The sequence below is a fragment of the Polyodon spathula genome, chromosome 4, assembly GCF_017654505.1.
Source record: "Polyodon spathula isolate WHYD16114869_AA chromosome 4, ASM1765450v1, whole genome shotgun sequence".
In the NCBI taxonomy this organism is placed as follows: domain Eukaryota; kingdom Metazoa; phylum Chordata; class Actinopteri; order Acipenseriformes; family Polyodontidae; genus Polyodon; species Polyodon spathula.
This window is the reverse complement of record NC_054537.1, coordinates 1482852-1509478: the sequence shown is the minus strand read 5'-3', so window position 1 is coordinate 1509478 and position 26627 is coordinate 1482852. Positions and strand designations below refer to the sequence as shown.

Sequence of the window (26627 nt, the reverse complement as noted above, 5' to 3'; positions counted from 1 at the left end):
GTAAGTTCTTTGGATAAAGGCATCTGCCAAATGCCGTTCTACTTATACTGTTCAGGGCTATCACATAACCCTTCCAACATGTCCTTATCTGCACCAGACATAACAGAACAGGCTTCAGTCTCATTCCACACCCACTCCAATAACCTCTTACCACAGCCCTGGAGCCTACATCTTCTGCATATATTTTCTCAGAGCAATATTAACAGGGTGCCAAAGCAGGATAACCCTACTGCACAGTAATAAGGGCAACACTTTACAGTAAGCATCTCCAATTACTGTGTAAAGTAGTCATTTAGGAAATACATGTGTTCTTACACAGCATTATAATGTGTAAAGCTGGGGTAAGGTCTGAATGAAGGGTTAGACTCAACTCTCTTCATGGTTCAGATTAAAACGTGATGGGGTAAGGTATGAAGGAAGGGTTAGACTCAACTCTCTTCATGGTTCAGATTAAAACGTGATGGGGTAAGGTCTGAACGAAGGGTTAGACTCAACACTCTTCATGGTTCAAATTAAAACGTGATGGGTTAAGGTCTGAACGAAGGGTTAGACTCAACTCTCTTCATGGTTCAGATTAAAACGTGATGGGGTAAGGTCTGAACGAAGGGTTAGACTCAACTCTCTTCATGGTTCAGATTAAAATGTGATGGGGTAAGGTCTGAACGAAGGGTTAGACTCAACTCTCTTCATGGTTCAGATTAAACCGTGATGGGGTAAGGTCTGAAGGAAGGGTTAGACTCAACTCTCCATGGTTCAGGTTAAAACGTGACGGGGTAAGGTCTCAATGAAGGGTTAAAGACTCTTTCAAAAGCTCCTCTTAGACCAGTTCAGTAAATTCTGTTTCACAATTCAACTGGATCAATTGGAAAGAGGTGTTTGGGGGGGGGGGGTCACATGGATGCAGTTTAAAGATATATATAGTCTAGTACCCATTATTGATAGACGTTGAAGGATAACAACCCATAATAACCATTTGTTTTGCAAACTACTAATTAGCCCACAGACACTGCTCTGGATGGCTCTTTGCTGTTACACTCTTAAAATGTGACTCATCCTTTCAAACAGACAAGCCTACTAATCAGGCCAAGAGAACTCTACTGTTACTTTGAGTAAAGTCTTGCACTAAAGCTTAACTGGGTTGATCTACAGTACTTTCAATTCATTTGGTTCCCAATAGATTGGTGTTATCTACTTATTATTTAGTTTTTTGTAAATAAATTCATATATACAATATGGACGGTGTTTGCTGGTACATGTACATTAAGGTAAACACAGAATCAGTTACTTTGTTATGCTATAAGGATGAGGCCAGACCATCCTTGAAATCTTAACAGTGTTTACCATTTATTAGTTTCAAATACCCACATTACATTCTACATTGAAGATTATTGTCTGAATACAATACGTGCCAGAAGTATTAAGAGAGATGATAAAAAGAAATGATCAGATTACCTCAACCCCTGGAGAGACAGCTTCAGACGCTACCCCAATGATCCAGATGATCTGGAGGTATTGGGAGCTCCTCTGGGCCTTGTATTTATACTCTGGTAGCTCACAGCCTATGCGACTACAGGTTGTTTATGCTGTCTTACTAGTTATAGATGTCAACAGTAAAATGTGTTATTCAGCTGTACTCCACCCAGGTGCAACCAACCACTAACTACTATAGTTTACAAGCTTACTGTGGTTAATTATTTCTCATAATTATTCTCATACTTTCTTTCATATCAGTCACCATTATAAGCCTAAGGCCAAGTGGGTCATTGCCGTAGCAGCTCACCTTATGTCAATATGAACATTCGTAAACTGTTTATTGCATCATTGCACTGTGAGCAGTAACACTTCCCTAACACAGGGTGTTCTGTTGCTCTGTGCAATGACCGCTGCTCATTACCAGGTGCTTTGACGTCTGTGTCACTTGCAATATCGGGGGGCTAGCAAGGTTGGAAATGTATTTTCAGTCATGTACATTATAGGACACTTTTTACTTTGAAGTAAGGAAGAACGTTTTGTGTACATATGAAAGGGTCAAGTGGGGAGACCTGTTGAATTTGGTTAATTTAACACAGAATGGCTCCCTTTTATTTCAGTCAGGTGGTATTAGTTCTGGTATTAGAAGCGCCTAAGATATGTTTGATGTTTATCCAAGGTTAAAGTGAGTTGCCTGCCAGAACCATCGCTTTGGTTAATTTTCAGCAAACATACAAACTGTATACAAACTGCAACACAATAACCTTGTTCTGTGTACCAGGCAAAAAAAAAATGATCAGCTGATGTAAATCAATTGTATCCTGTGAGAATCTCATAGAGCCTCAAAGTGACATCATGCTTCCCCAGAAGCCCATATATTTAGCATATATCCATTGCTTCCTGCTGGCAATCTACTCTGAGGCACGGGCTGCCTCTCTATGTGTGCAAGTCACACCATGTGCCGTGACAAAACTGCCAGGAGACCACAAAAACTATTGCCATAGAAGGTCTCTGTTGGAGGACTCAAGGATCCCAAGGAGACCTCTTGTCACTCACAACCCCTCAGGTATGAACGCCGCAAACAGAGTCTTCCAAAAATAAACTGCACTGGGCTTTACTGTGTGGAGCCTGAGCCCACCTCATCCTGTTCAGTTGTTCCCGACTCCCACTGACTTTTCCTCAGGCCACGGACAGATGCCATGCCTGTGTGGTTTCCGGTGCGTAAAACGAAAAGCCTCAGCAATGCGAATTTGAGATTTGTTTTCTCTGTAGCTCCCGGAAAGGTGACTGCACAGGATGGGATTACTGCATAATTAACGCTGTCACACCAAGGTCAATGCACTGAGGGACCCAACCCAACAAATTCTTGCTTTCAAGGTCAAAATCTTTAGAGTTCTGCTGGGGAACCTTTACTGGGACAATTTTTTTATATTTCCTACAGGAGCTATAAACACACCATAACACTATTTAAAAAAACTAAACTAAACAATTCCTCAAAATGAAAAGTAGTTACATAGGACAACACTGACTGCACAAAACAATACGAGTGAGCGTTTAAAACAGAGGTGGGGTGGGTGATATTAACAGTTACAGTAAATGAATACATCTCTCAATGTAGCTCATAAACAGCTCTAGAAAGTTCCGAAAGTTAACACGCAAATGAATGCATGTATTTTTTCTCTAGGTGCTGCTGTTTGACTGTTTTAAAGCCATGGCTTCAAAGCCAGAATTCCTACAGCATATCAGCTCCAGTATTACTTTCCATTATTACTCATTTCCCCTTATTGCTTTACACCACATCCACATGGCCCACACTCCATGTGTGCGCCTCAGAGATGCTTGCCATCACTAGATGCTACAATGCTCAGTGTTCAGTGAAGCCTGCTAGGGTTGCACATACCAGTGGCGTTTACCATCAGCACTGGCTTAAAAATAACCTCAACAGAGAATGTGTACAAAGCAGTGTTCACCGTGTTGTAAACATCAGTGAAATAGAACTCTGTATATCTTTATCAGCTAACTTGCCATGTGGCAGCTTTATCCTGGAACACCTCCATCCTGGCTCAGGGGCTGCGTGCACATGGCTAAGATATTTATGTGGTCTTTATCAAAACAACTGACAGGAAATACCTGAAATTTCAGCAAAGCAAACTTTTTTTTTTTTTTTGATAACGTGACCTTATTATTTTTAGTTTTTTTTTTACAGTTTATCCCAATTGTTTACACACTAAAATTGGAACTTGAAATGCAATCACCGAAACCTAAAACTCATGTACCAAATCCCTAAACCAAGTCTGCAAAATTGCAAGCACAATTCCTGCTTTACACTCAGTTTCCAATTCTATATCACACTTTTTGCAAAACACTACACAGTTCTCTACATTAGGCACAACATTCAAAATTAAAGTCTCTGTAGTCCCTTTGGAAAGCAACGCCAATCACAATGCCAAGCTCTATACACCAACTGGCAACACCCACTCCTCACAGGTGTAAACACTAGTTGCTGAATTGTTCACTTAGAAATCAGAGCTTTAGCACTAGAAAAGGCCACAGATAAGCTCTCCTGTTTTGGAGGAAAATGGAAGTCAATGGTGAAGCAAGAGCTAGAGGTCAAGGAGTGAGAGTAAGAGGAAAAAGAGGAGGACGAGGACGAGGAAGGACAGTTGTCTCAGATGAGATCAGGGCCACATTGGTTGACCATGTGCTCAACCATGGATTGAGTATGAGGGAGGCTGGGCAGAGAGTTCAGCCCAACCTGAGCCGCTACACGGTTGGATCTATCATCCGTACATTCAGAAATGAGAACCAGTAAGTTACCTACCATCTACACTATGCTCTTTATGTATGTATACTGTAGTATACTGCAGTCCGACATATCAGTAGGCCTATGTTACTCAGTGATTGTTGGTCAATGTTACAGTAATGTCAATTCATATTGAAAGAAAATAGATTATTTTAGCTTACTGTAACCAATCATATCATATTTGTGGATCTTCTGCAGAACTAAGAGATGGCCAGGACATGGTGGAAGACATCGGCTGTTCATACCAGAACAGGAGACTGCTATTGTGAACATGGTGATGGCAAACAATACCATTAGACTACGAGAAATCCAGAACCACATAATTGCAGACAACACAATATTCAATAAAATTCACCAAGTGGGCTTGTCTACATTGGACCGTGTATTACAACGCAACCGAATCCAGATGAAACAGGTCTACAGGGTGCTATTTGAGTGAAACTCAGAGAGAGATAAAGAACAGCGCTATGAATATGTGCAAGTAAGTACTATACTATGAATTTACTATCATATCAGCACTGTATAGACACATTACAGTACTGTAATCCAGTGTATTGTGCCTCACCATATTGACTGCTCTAGGTCTATTTCACATATTGTCTTGTTGTCTGTTTCAGAGTCTTGGAGCTGGATGCATCTGCAATTCAGCACGTTTATATTTACATTGATGAGGCTGGCTTCAACCTAGCCAAAAGAAGGGGACGGGGACGGAACATTATTGGCCACCGTGCCATTGTGAATGTCCCTGGACAGCGTGGAGGGAATATCACCATGTGCGCAGCCATTAGCCAGCAAGGCATCCTCCATCACCATACCAACCTTGGTCCCTACAACACCACCCTTCTCATCACATTCCTGGACACGCTACATGGCATCCTGATTCCAGCCGAGCAGACGGGTGGACCAGAGCAGCCCAGGTATGTTGTCATCTGGGACAACGTGAGTTTCCACCGGGCTGCTCTGGTCCGCAACTGGTTCATTGACCACCCACAATTTATTGTTCTATACCTCCCACCATATTCCCCATTCCTACACCCAACTGAAGAGTTTTTTTCGGCAAGGCGATGGAAGGTGCATGACTGCCATCCCCTCCCATGCATGCCTCTTCTCCAGGCAATGGAGGATGCATGTGGTGAAGTTGATGTGGAGGCTTTCGGCGGCTGGATCCGTCACTCCAGAAGATTCTTTCCCCGCTGTTTAGCCAGGGACAACATCGCTTGTGATGTAGATGAGGTGCTGTGGCCAGATCAAAATAGGAGGCGGGATGCAGCCTAATTTCTTTTGTCTTACATTTTGCATGTGTTTTTGTCTTTTTGTGTTTAGAGTTTTGAAAGAATGAGCCACTTTCAGTTTTTATTTTTATACAGAAAACCCTTTATCTTACTGAATGTTTTTCCTGGTTTTCTCCTGTTGGGTATGGAAAGTGTGACATACAAAACACAAGTGTTCAAAAATACTGCATTTTGGAAATAAATGACAATGTTTTTGTTACTGTATTGCATTTGTGTGTGTTTATTTATATATATTTGAGTAGGTATACATTACTGTGACAATTTTTTACAACCGGCTACAGTGTAGCACCGAAAATGCAAAAGGCATAAACCTACTGATGGGATATTCATAGTAGTATTTTGTGTTGAGCACATCAGTGTGTTGTTGGTTGGTAGACAGATCTATTCATATGACGCGCGCGTGTGTGTGTGTGTGTCATTTTGATGCAAAAAAACATTTTGGAAAGAGATAAAACAGTTTTGAATGCAGTGTTTGCTTTTGCTAGAGATTTGTAGAGTTTTGCATTTTGTGTTTGTGGTTTTGTGTTTTGTGTTTAGAGTTTTGGGAAAAGGAGCCAAAGATTCAGCAAACGTGTGTAAACAATTGGGAAAAACTGTAATATTTCCGTGTACTGTATGTGGATGTTTAGTTTTCTGTGTGTGTTTTATTCATGCATTTTTTAATGAATTGCACATACAGTGTTTGAGAATGGGAAAAAACTGGTAACATTTCCTGTAGTTGATACAGATTTCTCTTGCATGTCTGGGCCCCACCTCCTCCATGCTAGATCCAGCTTCATAGAAGCAGACTAGTCACATGACCAAAAGCATGCTGGACATTGGGAGGTGAATATCCAATGACAATCATGCCATGTGACAAAGGTAGAAAGTAATAATAAAAAATAAAAAAAATTGAGTAGCTGTTATTTGCACTGTCCTTACAAAGGTACCAACAAATGTTCCTGTCAGAACACTGCAATCGGATTGATTATCATATTGTTGTTAATAAAACAATGAATAACCAATACACTGAAACCCTAAACCTAAAGTCAGTGTCCCATACTGCAGCCATTACACATCTAAAGCAGTTCATATTTGACGTGCACATATTTTGCCATATTTAAATGATTAAGCAAAATTAAAAACGCTTGACACTTTACTAACGTTTAAACGTTTAAACTCTTAATGATTTACATCCCTAGTTCAAATCAATACAGCTGCACACATGCCAACAGCCCCTATATGGTCGAGACAGTCCCGATTTCCTAGCAAATGTCCCGCGTCCCAAAGCATAGGAAGAAAGTCCTGATATTTACAAATAGAAAAAAAATCATTTATTCTGCACAGTAGAGTTAGTGAAAACCACACGCTGTGCTCTTGGTGTGGCTGACACATCTGCTGATCACTCACTTATACAAAGGGAAGAACACTTCATTATGTCTATTTTTACTGTCATGATGGTCGTGTCGTGTTGAATTGGGGGGGATACATCTATTATATGATAATGAGTGTTTTTTGTTATGACTCTTCCCATGTGTATGATGCATATCACACACACACACACACACACACGCTCCCCCCCTCCCCCCGCCTCCCGCCCCCCAGAGATGAGAATCCCACTGAACAGTTTCCAAATGTTAGCAAGTATGCAGCTGTGAAATCCTATATAAGATTGCCTAGGGCTAATGCACTACACGCAGATTATCACAAGGCTGTTCAGTCATACAGGTATTGCTCAAATCCAATAATACAGCTGTGTAATCCTATATAGGATTGCCTATATAGGATTACACTGATTATTACGATGCTATTTAAGAAGTAGAGAAGAGTTTTAACAACCTCTCCTGATAAAACATCAGCAAGCATGTACTGTAGGCCTAAGTGAATGGAAACAGCTTCAGATGAAGTGTCAGATAAAGACGATTCACTGAAGACTGTATCCATCGATTTCACTTCATTCCCCACATCGTTTCGTGCTTTTGAATTCAGGTCTCCTGATGAGAGGAGGGTCAGTCAGCAGTACAGAGTTGCTGCAGTCTGGTGTGATGAGAGCACAGCTCAATCTTGTAATTCTGTCCCAGATCCTACTCTGTGTGCTGACCTATATTGTAAAATCCATTTTCTTCACTGGAATTAGCTTTACAGTACCATCATTACTGGCCCTCCTTTTATTAATCACTTATTTTTAGTTTTTTTTTGTATGTTAGTTCAAGCAAATATTTGTAAAACAGTACTACAGATAAACTGCTGTGTGCTATTATCACAAGACATAGAAAAGCAAAACAGTGAATGTTAAGTGAGTACAAAAAACTGATGCATCTTGCTTAAAAATATGAAGTTCAGTAGTAACAAACAATACAATTACCATGAATACATAGTCGCGGTATTGATGAATTCAGTCCCAATGATCTTTAATACAATGTAACATTGTAAAGACCACATGTTACAGACTGCATTCATTTGAAGGGCAAATATCATAACTTATATATAGACTAGTTCCAGCCAGACACTTTCAGTGCATCTTAATACCCAGTGATATCAATTCATCTTTAGGCTACTAAGAAATCTACTCCCTGCTCAGCCTATGACTCACATATGAGACCACGTGCCAGTCTGCTAACCTGCTCCTGAAGTCCTGGATTAGATTCCAGCAGGACCCGGACTGGACTGGACTCAACATGCTGTATCAAGATATTACAATTAGATTCCAGCAGGACCCAGACTGGACTGGACTCAACATGCTGTATCAAGATATTACAATTAGATTCCAGCAGGACTCGGACTGGACTGGACTCAACATGCTGTATCAAGATATTACAATTAGATTCCAGCAGGACCCAGACTGGACTGGACTGGACTCAACATGCTGTATCAAGATATTACAATTAGATTCCAGCAGGACTCGGACTGGACTGGACTCAACATGCTGTATCAAGATATTACAATTAGATTCCAGCAGGACCCAGACTGGACTGGACTGGACTCAACATGCTTAGGGTTAGGTTTTACTTAGGTTTTCAAGCTATAGCTGACAGTATTTATATGATTGCTTGGTATTTACTATTCTATGTTACATGGCAGACCAACAGAGAAAATGAAGGAATCTCTTGTACTTTACCAGAATTTTTACATGAGCATCAGCATTGATGAAACAATAAATAAATAAATAAATAAATAAAAAAACAAGCGAGGACACGCCCTTGGTGTCCTCATAGCTAGGGACGGCCATGGCTGTATCGAGCTCTTCGAATTAGATTCCAGCATGACCCGCCTTTTATTTGGCAGACACCTTTATCCAAGGTGACTCACAGGTGTTACAGGGCAGTACTGCACATGGTTACAATGCAAGATTAATACTTAAATACAGTGTAGTTTACAGTAAGTGCAAATAATGCTACTAAAATACAATATGAACAAGGATGCAACAAGTTTTAGTTTTCATAAACTAAAGGGTTGGGACAGCTAAGCCGTTTTCCCAACAAAACCATGCTTACACACAGCACTCATTGGATACACACAGCACTTATTGGCTACACACAGCACTCATTGGATACACACAGCACTCCTTGTCTTACACACAGCACTCCTTGGATACACACAGCACTCATTGTCTTACACACAGCACTCATTGGTTACACACAGCACTCATTGGATACACACAGCACTCCTTGTCTTACACACAGCACTCATTGTCTTACACACAGCACTCATTGTCTTACACACAGCACTCATTGTCTTACACACAGCACTCATTGTCTTACACACAGCACTCATTGTCTTACACACAGCACTCATTGTCTTACACACAGCACTCATTGTCTTACACACAGCACTCATTGTCTTACACACAGCACTCATTGTCTTACACACAGCACTCATTGGATACACACAGCACTCATTGTCTTACACACAGCACTCCTTGTCTTACACACAGCACTCCTTGTCTTACACACAGCACTCCTTGTCTTACACACAGCACTCATTGGATACACACAGCACTCATTGTCTTACACACAGCACTCATTGTCTTACACACAGCACTCATTGTCTTACACACAGCACTCGTTGTCTTACACAGCACTCATTGTCTTACACACAGCACTCATTGTCTTACACACAGCACTCATTGTCTTACACACAGCACTCATTGTCTTACACACAGCACTCATTGTCTTACACACAGCACTCGTTGTCTTACACACAGCACTCATTGTCTTACACACAGCACTCATTGGATACACACAGCACTCCTTGTCTTACACACAGCACTCATTGTCTTGCACACAGCACTCATTGTCTTACACACAGCACTCATTTACACACAGCACTCTACACACAGCACTCGTTGTCTTACACACAGCACTCATTGTCTTACACACAGCACTCATTGGATACACACAGCACTCATTGGATACACACAGCACTCCTTGTCTTACACACAGCACTCATTGTCTTGCACACAGCACTCATTGTCTTACACACAGCACTCATTGGATACACACAGCACTCATTGTCTTGCACACAACACTCCTTGTGTTGCACACAGTACTCCTCGGTTACCAGCTCCCTGGAAGTCTTCTCTCTAATGGAGCTTCAAGCTCCCTTTTTATCTGATATGGCTGTTCCCAATTAGCACCAACTATCTCAATTGGGAACAGCCACATTCTCACATGTATTAGTCAGGATAGGCATTACAGTTTTTTATAATTGCTTTGACTCATTTTTCAATACAGCGACCCAATGTGCACAACTCTTAACACATAATGAGAAACTGAGTGGTAAAATGCAACCTTTTAGACACATTTTTCCACGCTAACATACAACATGCATAACTGTAAATCACCTCTTCCAATCATAAATTTGCCCTGTCAACCATTAGGACTCATGTCAAATGCTAACACTTATCTGGTAGAGTTCTTAACTATTTGATCACCTGGTAACAATTGGGGGTCATAATTGCAAATCGCTTTCTCTATGTGAGAATGCAAGACAGCTTAACTGATAATTAGTTCATCACTACATTTTTCAACAGCAGTATTCGTTATTGTTATGTAAGACTCATTTATGTTATTGTGTTTCAAAGATTAAAAAGAAAATGTTCAAACAAAGTTCTGATGTTTTGGACACATTATTTGCTTTTGGTGTCTTTATTGCTGCATGGTTGACTCCACTGCATTCATTTTGCAATGTATACAGGATCTTGATCAGTAGTTTGGGTTTTGGTCATCTTTGGATTGCTACATGATATTTGATGTAACTGTGTAGAATATCACTGAATGCTTACTGTACATTATTTAGAATATGTTTTATTCTGCAGGTTGCTATCATTTGCTCATTGTAATGTTGATCATTTGAATATGAGCAAATTACACTTTTAGACTTTGTTTTGATTTGAATTATTTTGTGTTTGACCGCATTATTTGCTAATGGGTGTTTTATTTAGCAATGCTTCAATGATTAAACTTCAGTGATCACAGCACCTGTTGTTTTGGTGCTATGGCTTGCTTTTGCATGGTGTAGTTATCTCATTTGACACAGTAGTATTTATTTTGCACTCTGTATGGGATTTTGACTCCAAATTGAGAAGTTCAGCATCTTGTGTTAAGAGTTATGCACATTGGATCGCTGGATTGAAAAATGAGTCAAAGCAATTATAAAAAACTGTAATACTAGTGGTATGTATTATATCTAATCAATAGCATTCAGTGTAGAATGTTATGTGGGTAGCTGAAAGCAATACACGGTAAAGCTTGTTAAAATATGAAACATGGTCTCATTCTCATAGATTCATGGATGTTTCTGTTGATCTGGATACAAGGATATTAGGTAGATTAATTAAACAAGTGACCTCATTTATATGCAGTTGGTCTTGCGGTGCCAGTGCTATTCATCAGTTTATGGTATGAGAGAAGTCCAAGCAAGGAGCCGTTATCCATTTGCAACAAAACTAATTGTCCAGCGACTGGGACAGTAACACTGTAGAGCATATTCACACACTGTAAAGCATATTCACGCACTGTAGAGCATATTCACACACTGTAGAGCATATTCACGCACTGTAGAGCACACTGTAGAGCATTCACACACTGTAGAGCATATTCACACACTGTACAGCATATTCACGCACTGTAGAGCATATTCACACACTGTTGAGCATATTCACGCACTGTACAGCATATTCACGCACTGTAGAGCATATTCACGCACTGTAGAGCATATTCACGCACTGTAGAGCATATTCACGCACTGTAGAGCATATTCACACACTGTAGAGCATATTCACGCACTGTACAGCATATTCACACACTGTAGAGCATATTCACGCACTGTAGAGCATATTCACACACTGTAGAGCATATTCACGCACTGTAGAGCATATTCACGCACTGTAGAGCATATTCACACACTGTTGAGCATATTCACGCACTGTACAGCATATTCACGCACTGTAGAGCATATTCACGCACTGTAGAGCATATTCACACACTGAAAAAAGCCAGCAACACCACTGAAGCACACTACTCAAGTGGTGTTGCCTAATCAGCCATGAGTCAGTGTGAATTTAGGGGGCACAGGAGCTAGCATATCAAACAGAAATGAATCCAGACACTGTCACAACTTTCCTGAGACCCATCGCTTTCACATGGACATAAACTAATGAGACATTTACAGAATGTTTTATGCTGACTGCAAACACCATTTGATTTCCCACGTGGGGAGTGACCCTGACAAATAACCTTATTACCTTTCTGAAGCATGTGTCAGTGGACTGTCAACATAAAAGAATGAATTGACCTAAGATCTGGAATGACCCTTGCTGGTCCACTCTATATTTTATAACCTATTTTAAGGTGCAATGCAATCAGCTCACAGCAGACATGGAAACTGCAAAATCCATCGTAAATATAAACAGGATTGTTGTCAGGGCTAGACATGGATAAGCAGCTTGAACTAAAATGAAATTATACTACAAATACATTTCCATCTGATTAAGCCATAGGTAACAGGCAGTGCTGTGTGATACAGTTTCATTACGCATTCTGTCCTGTCCCCTGTCAGTGAGATGAGATGAGGTTAAATGGGGTTCAGTACATTAATTTTGGGTACAGGTGGAACAAAGACAATAAGTGCTGTGGACCTCAAGTACCTGAAGCACCGCTATGTAGATAATGCAGTAGTTCAGTAGCTCATCAGCCAACAGGGGGTGGTACTGAGTACCCCCTGGTAAAGCTAAAGCGCTGTGGTACTGATCACTGCTTTGGGGATTGTAACGTTGAGGATCCTTGCATGGACTGAATAACCCCGCCTGGCAGGCATCAAGGGAAAGCTATCCTCTGAATGGCATTGATTGCTGTAAATCTATTAAAGGTGCTTCTGGCTAATTTTCCTGAAGCCTGTCTTGTGTTTTGTGTGAAGCAGGATCATGTAGATTCATGCATTCATTCCGAAATTAGTGCTTTTTTTTCTATTTTCCTAGCAATGTGTCTTTTTGGAAGACAGAAAACGGTATTCTGTCCCTTTAATATGAGCCAGGGGGATTATATTTCCTGATAGCACTCCGCACTGAAGGGATCTGTTGCCTCTCCTGTGACCGTGACCGGCAGTTTTGGAGCGGTTAACCTCTAAGAGGAGAGCTCCCACTTCAGCGCCTGACAGCCAACCCACAATCTGACATGCCCCAAAACTGCAGGGAGCAGCTGGATACTTCAAGGGCACAATGGAAAAACAAACCTCCAGTTAATAAGACAAAGCAGTTTTCAAGTGCCAGCAAGCCTTTACTCCAACATAAACTACCTGGGATACAACAAGCGCCACATCTCTGGACACCTTGCCTTGGGATGTGGGAAGCCGGCCCAGTTCTGGGCATTCCCACTGGGTTTGTTTCGCTGGTACCTGCATGCTTTGCTTTTTTTATTTTTATTTTATTATGTCCCTATTAAAGCTAATAACTTGCAGTTTTAAAACCAACATTTCAAAATTAAATTGCTGAATTCAAAAACACTAGTATTTAAAAAAATATGAGTATTTATAGAACAAACCTTGTACAGAATATATTTTTGCATACATTTTTCAAACTGTTGTTTCCATTAGTTTTATTTTGTTTTACAACCGCTTACATTTGTGAAAGTAAAACAACACGTTTACCTTTACAAAAACTGTCAAGCTTGGTGTCATTTGAAAGAGGGCTTGCTCTTGTTTAAAATAAAGAAAACTTCTAATTATAGATTTTTCTTGGTTTGTGAGTTATGTTTAATTGAATAAAACATCTCTACTGTTTGCAGAAATTCCTAAGACTCTTCGGAAGGGTTCTAGAACTATTCTGGGGTCTGTAGGGTTAAGTAATTGTTCTGTTGCTCATTTGCTGTGCCTCGTTCATTACAGTCTGGAAGAGCTGCTGCTGCTGATGCTCTGGGTCGTTACATAATTTGTCACATGGGAGCTTGAATGAGAGAAACCACTTCCTACTGACATCTCAATTAAATCAGTGACAAAATACAACAACAACAACAATAATAATAATAATAATAATAATAATAATAATAATAATAATAATAATAATAATAATAATAATAATAATAATAATAATAATTTACACTCAATCATAAAGTCTGAAAAATCTTAGAAGTACAAAAAGAAACTGGTAAATTGTAAATTCGAGATTGAGAAACAGTTAAGAGTTCATGTCATTGAATTTGTCAAATTCAGAATGTACCACTATTGACCAGTTTACTGTATAACTATGGGTGAAAGTAGTACCTTAGTCCAAAAACCTTAATTTTATTCACATTCTTTCAATCATTGCCCTTTTGCTCCAAATTGATCCTGGTGACCAGTTACTGTGTGTGTCAGGAGAGTGGCTGTAGAGAACCCTGCTGTAAGAAAAATCCTTCTATCACACATACATTATAATAACATAAAAATAGCAAGGCGACCATGCTGCTACCGTTGCTAGGGTCTCTTTGAAGCTTTCTGCACATTGTAGAACGCTAGGCTCTGACCCACAGCTCTGAACCACACAGACACCTGGCTTTCTGCACATTGTAGAACGCTAGGCTCTGGCTCTGAACCACACAGACACCTGGCTTTCTGCACACTGTAGAACGCTAGGCTCTGACCCACAGCTCTGAACCACACAGACACCTGGCTTTCTGCACACTGTAGAACGCTAGGCTCTGACCCACAGCTCTGAACAACACAGACACCTGGCTTTCTGCACATTGTAGAACGCTAGGCTCTGACCCACAGCTCTGAACCACACAGACACCTGGCTTTCTGCACACTGTAGAACGCTAGGCTCTGACCCACAGCTCTGAACCACACAGACACCTGGCTTTCTGCACACTGTAGAACGCTAGGCTCTGACCCACAGCTCTGAACCACACAGACACCTGGCTTTCTGCACACTGTAGAACGCTAGGCTCTGACCCACAGCTCTGAACCACACAGACACCTGGCTTTCTGCACACTGTAGAACGCTAGGCTCTGACCCACAGCTCTGAACCACACAGACACCTGGCTTTCTGCACACTGTAGAACGCTAGGCTCTGACCCACAGCTCTGAACCACACAGACACCTGGCTTTCTGCACACTGTAGAACGTTAGGCTCTGACCCACACAGACACCTGGCTTTCTGAACACTGTAGAACGCTAGGCTCTGACCGACAATGCTGAACCACACAGACACCTGGCTTTCTGCATACTGTAGAACGCTAGGCTCTGACCCACAGCTCTGAACCACACAGACACCTGGCTTTCTGCACACTGTAGAATGCTAGGCTCTGACCCACAGCTCTGAACCACACAGACACCTGGCTTAATGCACATTGTAGAACGCTAGGCTCTGACCCACAGCTCTGAACCACACAGACACTTGGCTTTCTGCACACTGTAGAACGCTAGGCTCTGTCCCACAGCTCTGAACCACACAGACACCTGGCTTTCTGCACACTGTAGAACGCTAGGCTCTGACCCACAGCTCTGAACCACACAGACATCTGGCTTTCTGCACACTGTAGAATGCTAGGCTCTGACCCACAGCTCTGAACCACACAGACACCTGGCTTTCTGCACACTGTAGAACGCTAGGCTCTGACCCACAGCTCTGAACCACACAGACACCTGGCTTTCTGCACACTGTAGAACGCTAGGCTCTGACCCACAGCTCTGAACCACACAGACACCTGGCTTTCTGCACACTGTAGAACGTTAGGCTCTGACCCACACAGACACCTGGCTTTCTGAACACTGTAGAACGCTAGGCTCTGACCCACAGCTCTGAACCACACAGACACCTGGCTTTCTGCACACTGTAGAACGCTAGGCTCTGACCCACAGCTCTGAACCACACAGACACCTGGCTTTCTGCACACTGTAGAATGCTAGGCTCTGACCCACAGCTCTGAACCACACAGACACCTGGCTTAATGCACATTGTAGAACGCTGGCTCTGACCCACAGCTCTGAACCACACAGACACTTGGCTTTCTGCACACTGTAGAACGCTAGGCTCTGTCCCACAGCTCTGAACCACACAGACACCTGGCTTTCTGCACACTGTAGAACGCTAGGCTCTGACCCATAGCTCTGAACCACACAGACACCTGGCTTAATGCACATTGTAGAACGCTAAGCTCTGACCCACAGCTCTGAATCACACAGACACCTGGCTTTCTGCACACTGTAGAATGCTAGGCTCTGACCCACAGCTCTGAACCACACAGACACCTGGATTAATGCACATTGTAGAACGCTAGGCTCTGAACCACACAGACACCTGGCTTTCTGCACATTGTAGAACGCTAAGCTCTGACCCCCACAGCTCTGAATCACACAGACACCTGGCTTTCTTCACACTGTAGAACGCTAGGCTCTGACCCACACAGACACCTGGTCTGACCACCACAGCTGTTTGGTTGCTGTCATAGAACAATAATTTTGGGATTGAGGCTAAGAGTAAACAGCTTTATAACATAAATTAAGGGCTGATGGCATGCAGTCTCAGCAGGTCTGCTGCTGAGAATCTTACCCCCAAGTGCCTCAGCACATTTAAAGCTGCAGCATCCATTTCAAAATGAATGGTGTTTTTAAACCAGAATGAAACCGCTGAATTTGTGGAATTCCCAAAAAAAAAGTCTAGGTCCCAAGTTTCATCAACTGGAATGCTGGTCCAGACTATATGCTGAAGAGAAAGTACTCGAGACAAACTCTCAATCGCCTGGTATATATCTGACATATTATTTTTACAAAATACATTCATTTCCCCTTGTGGCAGGGTGGCTTGGTGCTGACGTCACAGTCCAGGAAGAGACAGGCCAGAACTAGAGTATTTATTAATTACCAAAACAAATGTTTAAACAAAACAGAAAGACTTCTTCAAAACAAAACGGCATGGTGGCCAAAACAAACAGGCAATAATCTTTGAACACGTATCGTGGTGCTACAAAACCAGCATGTCAAGCAATTGTTATTTTCTTTTTAAGTTAACTTAAATCTTTTCACTTGCACTCCTCCTCTGAGTAACCCACCCCTGTCAGAAAAAGCTGCTGGTTTTTATGTCGTGGTCGAGGGATTAAGTGGCCGTCAGTTACCTAGCGCGTCCCTCGACCACATTCGGCACGAGTTTTCTCACATGCGTGGTTGACAGAAATCGATTGCTTTCCAATCGCTATACAATTGCAATTTTCTAAAAAAATATACCAGTACAAATATACCAAACAGCAGCTCACAACACCTCACAGAAGGGTCTTATCACACACACTGTTGTGGGTTATTGCTTACTTAATCTTTATGCATAGGAAACAAAATGCTGCAGCATGACTGAACAATAAGCTGTACCACAATCAAAGCTAGCCACACCGCAGCTGTGTGCAGGGTCCTTGTTGATTGATTGATTGATTGAGTCTGGGGTGCTCCACATGCACTGACGTTGACAGGCACTGCCCAGGCACTGTTATCCCACATTGATTCATTTCTGTGCTAATTTAATCCAGCGCCTCTGGAACTTGCCACACTTTCTCTTCAGTAAAAGAACTGGCTCCAGACACTTGATATATCTGCTAAAAAAAACAAAGCAGCCTGCTGTTTGTTTGTTTGTTTGTTTGTTTGTTTGTTTGTTTGTTGGGAGGCCTCATCCCGGTTCTGTCACAGGCGTTCTTGCTGTCTGATAGGATTAATATTGCTATCCAAATACAGAATGACAATCTGGGGCCTAGTCACAACACTGATTACATTAAACGAATGTGTTCTATACTGAATGTCTGGAATTGAATATAATACTCATACAGGGGAGGGCTGGGAGTGTGGGGTGGTAATCCACACACAAAAAAAACCTTTGCCATAAAATAAAGTCAAACTATTTATTTCAACATATTTGCATAGTCCTTTTAGAACCATTCTCCTCAGTGTTTTAGTTTTTTACACCTGTTCCCTCCCCAGCACAATATAACTAGAGTAGCAGGGCTGGTTCTATTAAAGGGGCTATTCCACTTCTCACACGTTAACTACACTGGTGTGTGTGTGTGTGCATTCTGGGTGATTTTAAAAAGCAATTTGGTGCTGGAATAGTAGGTAAGCATGAATTGAATCTAAATAATGATCTGTGCATGAATAAAACTAGAGACTCATACAAAAGCTACATATAGTGCAGGAATGGAAATAAGATTTATGTTGCATAGATAGAAAATGTAGATTTTACTATGAGCTTCATCAGCAAGTCCACAGCTACACAGTACAGCTCTGCTTTAGTAAGCTCTTTGTATGGAGCTGCTATGCAATTGGATTACATTCGTCACTGTAGTATTAGGATGCTAATATTAGGAAAATTAAGAAAAGCATCACTTTTACATCTCTGAAACAATAAAACATACAGAGGAGGGCTGTCACTTATCATTTTTTAAAATTTTCTGTTCTGAATGCACCTTTACCTAATCTCCACTTGTGACCCCTGGTCCTTGTTTCTTTTTTCATGTCGAAAAAGTCCCCTGGGTCGACACCGTCAATACCTTGAATGCTTGAATCAGATTGTTGCGTAGTTTTCTTTGTTCAAGACTGAATAGATTCAATTCTTTTAGCCTGTCTGCATATGACATGCCCTTTAAACCTGGAACAATTCTGGTTGCTCTTTGCACTCTTTCTACAGCAGCAATATCCTTTTTGTAGCGAGGTGACCAGAACTGAACACAGTATTCAAGGTGAGGTCTTACTAATGCATTGTAAAGTTTTAACATTACTTGCCTTGATTTAAATTCAACACTTTTCACAATATATCCGAGCATCTTGTTGGCCTTTTTATAGCTTCCCCACATTGTCTAGATGAAGACATTTCTGAGTCAACAAAAACTCCTAGGTCTTTTTCATAGATTCCTTCTTCAATTTCAGTATCTCCCCTATGATATTTATAATACAAACTGTTATTGCCTGTGTGCAGTACCTTACACTTTTCTCTATTACAGTACAGTAAATGTAATTTGCCATGTGTCTGCCCAGTTCTGAATCTTGTCTAGATCATTTTGAATGATCTTTGCTGCCTCAACAGTGTTTGCCACTCCTCCTATTTTTGTGTCGTCTGCAAATTTACATGTTAACCATTCCTAATCCATGTGCATGCATCTCCTTGAATCTCTACTACGTTCAGTTTGACATTTTATCTTTTATGCAGGACTTTGTCAAAAGCTTTCTGGAAATCTAAATGACAAACTTATATATGTCTCTACATAAACTTCTACATTGAAGAATATATCCAACTGGCTTCATTTCTCATATTTGACTCTAAATGTAAAATGAACAGTTAGTATGTGTTTCTCCATAAGGCAATCAAGGACTAGTAATTTTGATGTCCAAATTGATGGGGAAGTTCTTGAGGAAGTCTCAGAAGTTACATTTTTAGGAATTATTACTGATTGACATTTGAAATTTGATAAAACTGACTTAGCAAAAGTTAGACCTATCAGGGGTAATTTAACCCCCAAAGCTGCTGCGCTATTCAAGCTCACTATGGTCTTCACACATCTATCACATTGTTTTACCTCTTGGGCTCAAGCAAGTGAATCAGTAACTAAACCAATACATTCTCTTTATAAGCAAGCTCTAAAAGTCTTGGATAATAAACCTGTGAGATACCATCACTGTAACACTGTGAGTAAGTACCAATTGCTGAGTTTTGATAATTATGTCAACATTTCTTATGCGAAAATAGTATTTAAAACTTTGCATGGCTTATGTACTCCACCCTTAAAGGAATTCATGAAAAAGTTTTCTGAAGATACTAACAGATTCACAAGGGACTGTACGTGGGAATTATAAAGTGGAAAGGAGTAAAACAGCTTTTGCCCAAACAGCTCTCTCTATAAGAGGTATTTTATACTGGAACTCACTTCCTTCTGAAATTGAGGTTTTTAAAATATTTTGTAATATACTTAAGGCTTGGTTGAAACATAATCAATTATCCATTCATTATGTGTTACTGCTTAATCCTATAGAGGGTTGTGATGAGTCAATGCCTAACCAGGCAGACATAGGGGTGCAAGGCAGGACTATACCCTGGAGAGGATGCCAGTCCATTGCAGGGCAAATAAGGGGCATTTTAGAGAGGCCAATCCACCTAGCCCGCATGTCTTTGGAGGAAACCAGAGTACCCAAAGAAAACCCACGAGAAGACGGGGAGAACATGCAAACTTCACACAGACAGACCCCTGAGGCCAGAATCGAAGCGAGGACCCTGGAGCTGTGAGGCAGCAGCAATAACCATCACGACACCATGCCTCCCATAATTAGAATTTGAATTGTGTGTATGGGACTTGCATATTATATAAATTGTACTGTAACTTGATTATGTAAGCAGATGATTGTTATGCATGTTTAACAGGTAATTTATGCCATTAATGTTGTATGTATTTTTAATCAAATATTCAATATTGTTACAGTTTAGAAGTAATATGGAGATTTATTGCAGTTGTCATCAATGTCTGCCGGGTGATGGCTAAATTGAAAATGCAATGCAGCTTGTGTCATGTAAGTGACACTTATGTTATAATTGTATGTGTCTCTGATAAATAAATACAATAAACAAACAAATGTAGTATAACCTTGCGAAAAGCAAGGTAAAATTGCTGCTCAAAAACACTGCAGTAAACGTTTCGAAGGGGCGCTGGAGCTGGTTTAAGTTTAAAGTATTTCTAAACAGCACTGCATGGCCCTCCTGTATTAATACATCGCAGTTCATTTTGAATTCCATGTGGTTAATTATCACCACGTTCTATAAGAGGCAGAGCACTCATGGCCAGCGAGCGAAAAGCTCTTGCTAAAGCGATCATCTGTCACTTTGATAATTCAAAGGGCACCGTGTTCCAGGGGCTTTCACTGAAAAGACTTTTCAATGTCCGGAAAGCAATTCTGTTATATAAATATACTTGAATGAACAATGCATTTCCCACAAGCCTCTGTCTACTGCTGGGATAGTTCCATCAGTTTCTATAATACTTGTTTTCACTGGTTACAAGACAAGAGAGGCATTAAGTACAAATGTAATGCTTAATATAAAATATTAAAAAATAACCTCTGAAACCAGCCATTAGCATACGTTTTGTAATAACAAATGTAAAATAAAATACATGAAAAATAAAAAAGGACACAACTACAATGAAGCAATTTAGGAGTATTACAAAAACTTATTTGTAATACTTACTGCAAACTCCACTCGAACTAGTATCAAGTAAAGAACAAACACCTCTAAGAATTACTTAAATCAAATCTCCATTGCAATGTAAAACGTTACTGTAAAAAAAGTAAATGTTGTAAACATGTTGATTATTTTTATTTAAAATGACTGCTAATTACTTTAAAATACTTCAAATGGAAATGTGTCCAATATGCAATCGTTCTTTTACTGTATAACTGTGTCCAATATGCAATCGTTCTTTTACTGTATAACTGTGTCCAATATGCAATCGTTCTTTTACTGTATAACTGTGTCCAATATGCAATCGTTCTTTTACTGTATAACTGTGTCCAATATGCAATCGTTCTTTTACTGTATAAATGTGTCCAATATGCAATCGTTCTTTTACTGTATAAATATGCTTTTTTAATAGTTTTCAGTAGATTTAAGTGCAGCCTGACAGATTAGCATTACAACACTGTCATTATTTATATCCACTGTGATAAAATCTAGTTTGGTATAAAAACGCGAAAAATCTAGTTTGGTATAAAAACGCGAATGCTTTTATTTTTTTGCATTGTGCACACTCTTCTGTAAATCTGATGTGTTTTACTGATATGTTTTCGAAAAGGCGTAATGAGTATGGAATTGGATTTGACAACAACAAAAAAAAAAAACACAAAAAAACCCAATGTCTGTAATGGACTTTCCAGCTAAAGCAATTAAGTTTTCAAGGAATTCCTGTAATCGTGTCTCCTTCACAGTGCCCATACTTAATCTTTCAAGTCTTGTATCAGTTTCTGTGAACCCTTATCCTGGCACTTGCTGCCTCTTCACTGTGCCAGCTTCCAATGCTTTAAACACGACTTTCAAGACCTCAAAACACTTCCAAATTGGGTCAGTGAAGATTAAAGAAACAGCTTGTATATTGCTTACATTTGAAGAATCAGAAGAATTGTCAGAACTCAGATAGCACAGAACAAATCTTCCTACGGTAACAATCTATATCGGCAATCAGCACTGGGGATAAATACCAGTGCTGAAGACATAGAGCCAAACAATGTCTCTATTTATGGTATATACAGCACTGTTTAGAGCTCAGAATGGACATTGTAGTAGCCATGTGGCAGGGCTGGAGATCTGCATAGATAAATAATGCTTTTGTATTTTAGTTTCCTTTTATTGGTGTAAATAAAGTTTGTGTATTTTGAATATAAGTTTGGCTGGGTCTTAACTGATGGTCAATTGAGCCCAGCCAAAGAGCAGCCAGATGCTTTGTGTTTTGGTTAGTTTAGAGAAAGGACTGGGAGCAGCAGGTTGTGTTCCCTGCTCCTGCACTGTGACAGCTCTGACTGGGTGTGGGGTTTTATTTGTATTTTGGACTGTTTCAATCTTTTGTTTGTTTTTGTTTTAATACAAGTCCACAGCCACGCTTCACTGCCACCTTCCACCTTTGTGTCTACTATTCATGCTGCTAGCCAGTCTGGACCACAGCACTACTCTGACAGAGACTAGTCCACAGGACAGGAATATCACATGAGCTGCAGTCTTTCACCTCTGTGTCTGCTATTCATGCTGCTAGCCAGCCTGGACCACAGCACTACTCTGCCAGAGACTAGTCCACAGGACAGGAATATCACATGAGCTGCAGTCTTCCACCTCTGTGTCTGCTATTCATGCTGCTAGCCAGCCTTGACCACAGCACTACTCTACCAGAGACTAGTCCATAGGACAGGAATATCACATGAGCTGCAGTCTTCCACCTCTGTGTCTGCTATTCATGCTGCTAGACAGCCTGGACCACAGCGCTACTCTACCAGAGACTGTAGTCCACAGGACAGGAATATCACATGAGCTGCAGCCTTCCACCTCTGTGTCTGCTATTCATGCTGCTAGCCAGCCTGGACCACAGCACTACTCTACCAGACACTAGTCCACAGGACAGGAATATCACATGAGCTGCAGTCTTCCACTTCTGTGTCTGATATTCATGCTGCTAGTCAGCCTGGACCACAGCACTACTCTACCAGAGACTGTAGTCCACAGGACAGGAATATCACATGAGCTGCAGTCTTCCACCTCTGTGTTTGCTATTCATGCTGCTAGCCAGCCTGGACCACAGCACTACCCCCTAGCCTTCTAGTTAATATATTATTCCTGTATTTAATATATTTGCATTTTTTTATTGTTTGTATTTCACTGTATTTCATATATTATGCATTATTCCTCATTATCTTGTAAAGAGCTTTGTTATGGTGGTCCACTGTGAAAGGCTCTATATAAAATAAATACTGAGTGATTGATATTAAAATATATAACACAAACAAAGGAATCCCATTAAAAAACTTCGATATTATTCATGTCTCCAACAAAATACTGATAAATTATACCCAGGCTCTTTACCACAAGCATCTAGTTTATACCAGCAACCCTTACTCATAAAACAAGAGTATACTTCAAAACCCTTCAAACTGTCCCACCTCAGCTCAACTCAACACACAGTACAGACACCTCATTTCAAAACTAGTTCACACCCTCAGTCCTTCTTAGCACTGAATGGAAATCAACACACTCCCAGAAGTCTTGACTAGAGAGAGATGGGCATCAGCAAAAAGGGATGACAACCCAGTTGATTGATGGCCTGGCTATGCCCAAGACTGAATACACAACTTAACAAATCCACATGTTCTCTTTGTGGGTTGGACAAGGAAGCTATTACAGTGGATTTTCCAGTGTTGAAGTTCTCCAGGAACAGCTTCAATAACTCATACATCTCAATAAAACTAAATAAACGTTAGTCATCTTGACACAATGTCAACAAAGTGTCTTTTTCAATTCCTTTTTCAAGAAGAGGTTGCAAGTAGAACAACATGCTGTTCAGTATTTACTGTATGTTCTCTATAGTGTTATAGTTCATCAGACAAGCCTAGCATAATCGCCATGACATATATTTTAATGTAAAGTTCTAACAGTTCACCACTTTAACATAAAGTATCACAAACAGACACTGCCCAAATGCTTTGTCAAACTGCACCTCGAATCATAGCAGGGTAACACTTTACACGAAGTGTCTCTAATTACTGTTTATTCATATAGTAGTTACTCAGTAAATATATGTATACTTACATAGTTATAATGTTATTAAACATAGTTACAATGTACTTAATGTGTAAATCCTTTTGCATGATTGAACTCTAACTCTAACCCTGACCCTAACCCTATCCTGTACCCTAATCCTAACTCTGAACCTAAGCCTAACCATTTTCATAATTGTTCATATAATTGTGTACTTGAGACAAAACTTTTAAATACGGGACATTAAGACTGAAAACAATTGTCAATGGGACATGGAGTAATAAACATGGATCGGACATGTACTACTGGAATTAGTTTATTCAAATATATTAAACATAATTACAATGAATATGATGGGTCCGAAACTTCTAGTTCCACTTTTGTTTTTGAGTAAAACTGTGGAGTCAGGAAGTCGGTCGACGTGGAGCTCACAAATGTAGTTTGTGTAACTGTACCTATAAACGTGGTATTAGCCCTACTTCGATAATGTCCCCTAAAAGGTCACAATCAAGAGGACCCTACTCTAAGTTCATTTTCTACATTGTGATAGTTTTGTAATGTCAATGATAGTTAATCTAGTTGAAAGTAAAGACGAATAGGTCTTTCCAAACTTGTAACCGTTGGACTGACACTGATTTAATAGTTTCAAGAGATTTCGGTTTATTGTTGTCGATTCTCGGTACTGTATAAAATTACATTTAAGATTGCTTAAATACACTGTTGATAACTTTAATTTCTTTCGGTAACACTTTACATGACGTGTCTCTAAAGGTACTGTGTATTTACAAAGTAGCTACTTAGTAAATACATGGGTACTTGCACATAATTACAACGTTATTACTTATATATCGTGAACAAAAAAAATGACACATTAAGTACATTGAAACTATGCATACTGTATTCCTTCAAATTTAAGACACACTTTTTAAACAGTTTTTTACTTCACAAAAATAGCCTGTGCCTTAAATTCAAATACAGTAGTGATGCATATATTAAAATCATCAACAAAAGACATGACTATCCGAGTACACAAACAGCAACGTGACTGACTGCTGAGAAAAGATTAACCAAAACATTACAGCCTGATCTCAAATTATCCAAGACATACAGGCAGATATTTTCAAAGAAGCGCCATTAGCTTCCTGAGAAATTCGAAAAGAAGCTTTTACAATTTCAGCGTTTCGTTATTAGGCTCAGTTCTAACAAACAGTATCAGCTTGGATAGATCAGGAATGCTGATTAAACCCCTGTATTTTTCAACATGCCAACCAATACCACAGTTCACAAACTGGGAGAAAAACAGGTGTGAGTAATGATGACTGGAAATGAAAAGCAGCACACAACTGTAATGCTCTGTGTGATAGCAGACTGGAAATGAAAAGCAGCACATAACTGTAATGCTCTGTGTGATAGCAGACTGGAAATGAAAAGCAGCACATAACTGTAATGCTGTGTGATAGCAGACTGGAAATGAAAAGCAGCACACAACTGTAATGCTCTGTGTGATAGCAGACTGGAAATGAAAAGCAGCACATAACTGTAATGCTCTGTGTGATAGCAGACTGTAAATGAAAAGCAGCACATAACTGTAATGCTCTGTGTGATAGCAGCCTGGAAATGAAAAGCAGCACACAACTGTAATGCTCTGTGTGATAGCAGACAGCTGCAAACTGATTCTATATGCGTAATTGAGGTTGTCTCTTTGTAAATTGACGGTGGGAAATTTGGGCTGTGTCTAAAATTTAAGGGTGTCTTAAATTCAAAGGAACACAGTAATAACTTTGTAATTATGTGCAAGTACACATGTATTTACTAAGCAACTACTATATAAATACGCAGTAATTGGAAACTCTTTATGTAACAGTGGAACAGAATGCAAGCCTCCAGTGCCAGCGCTCACCTCTTTGCTGAGCTCCATGTCGCTGTAGATGCTCTGTGCATCTTCTTCAGGGAGCTCCACGTCAGACTCCCCCGGAGCAATGGGCACATTGATGCACAGGTTGGGGTTGGTCATGTAGTTGTCAGTGTCAGGGAGCACGTACTTCTCTCGGCCGATGCCCCCCGTGGTCCCGTTGCCCTCCCTCCAGTCCTTGGCGCCAGGCTCTCCCGTGTGGTTGCCCAGGTAGTTGAGGGCGGTCATGGCGTTGGCCTCCTTGGCCTTTTCCCTCCGCTTCTTGAAGTCTCCGCTGAGGAAGTCGTAAACTGCATTCTTGAGCAATGTGATGCCGTGCTGGATTCGCGCAAAAGCGATCTGGAGATTGTTCATCTCGCCATCGTCGTCGGGGGCCGTCAGGTTGTCGGCACTGAATGAGCTCAGCAGCAAAGCCAAGAAGAGGTTCAGTACCTGGGGAG

At 40.5% G+C, this 26627-nt stretch overlaps 2 protein-coding genes across 3 annotated transcripts in view; one reads left to right on the top strand and one right to left on the bottom strand.

Annotated features, from left to right (window-relative positions):
- Positions 1-26627, bottom strand: part of LOC121314040 (sodium channel protein type 4 subunit alpha-like) — a 189053-nt gene that overhangs the window by 37899 nt on the left and 124527 nt on the right. For both annotated transcript variants that reach the window (XM_041246825.1, XM_041246826.1), the window contains exon 17: positions 26176-26619. In XM_041246825.1, coding sequence (XP_041102759.1) covers positions 26176-26619 — 444 coding nt within the window. The remainder of the gene's footprint in view (positions 1-26175; positions 26620-26627) is intronic.
- Positions 4478-5607, top strand: LOC121314041. The gene is made up of 2 exons (XM_041246827.1): positions 4478-4754; positions 4891-5607. Exons 1-2 carry the CDS (start codon positions 4741-4743, stop codon positions 5546-5548), a joined length of 672 nt encoding a protein of 223 aa, XP_041102761.1. The 5' UTR covers positions 4478-4740; the 3' UTR covers positions 5549-5607.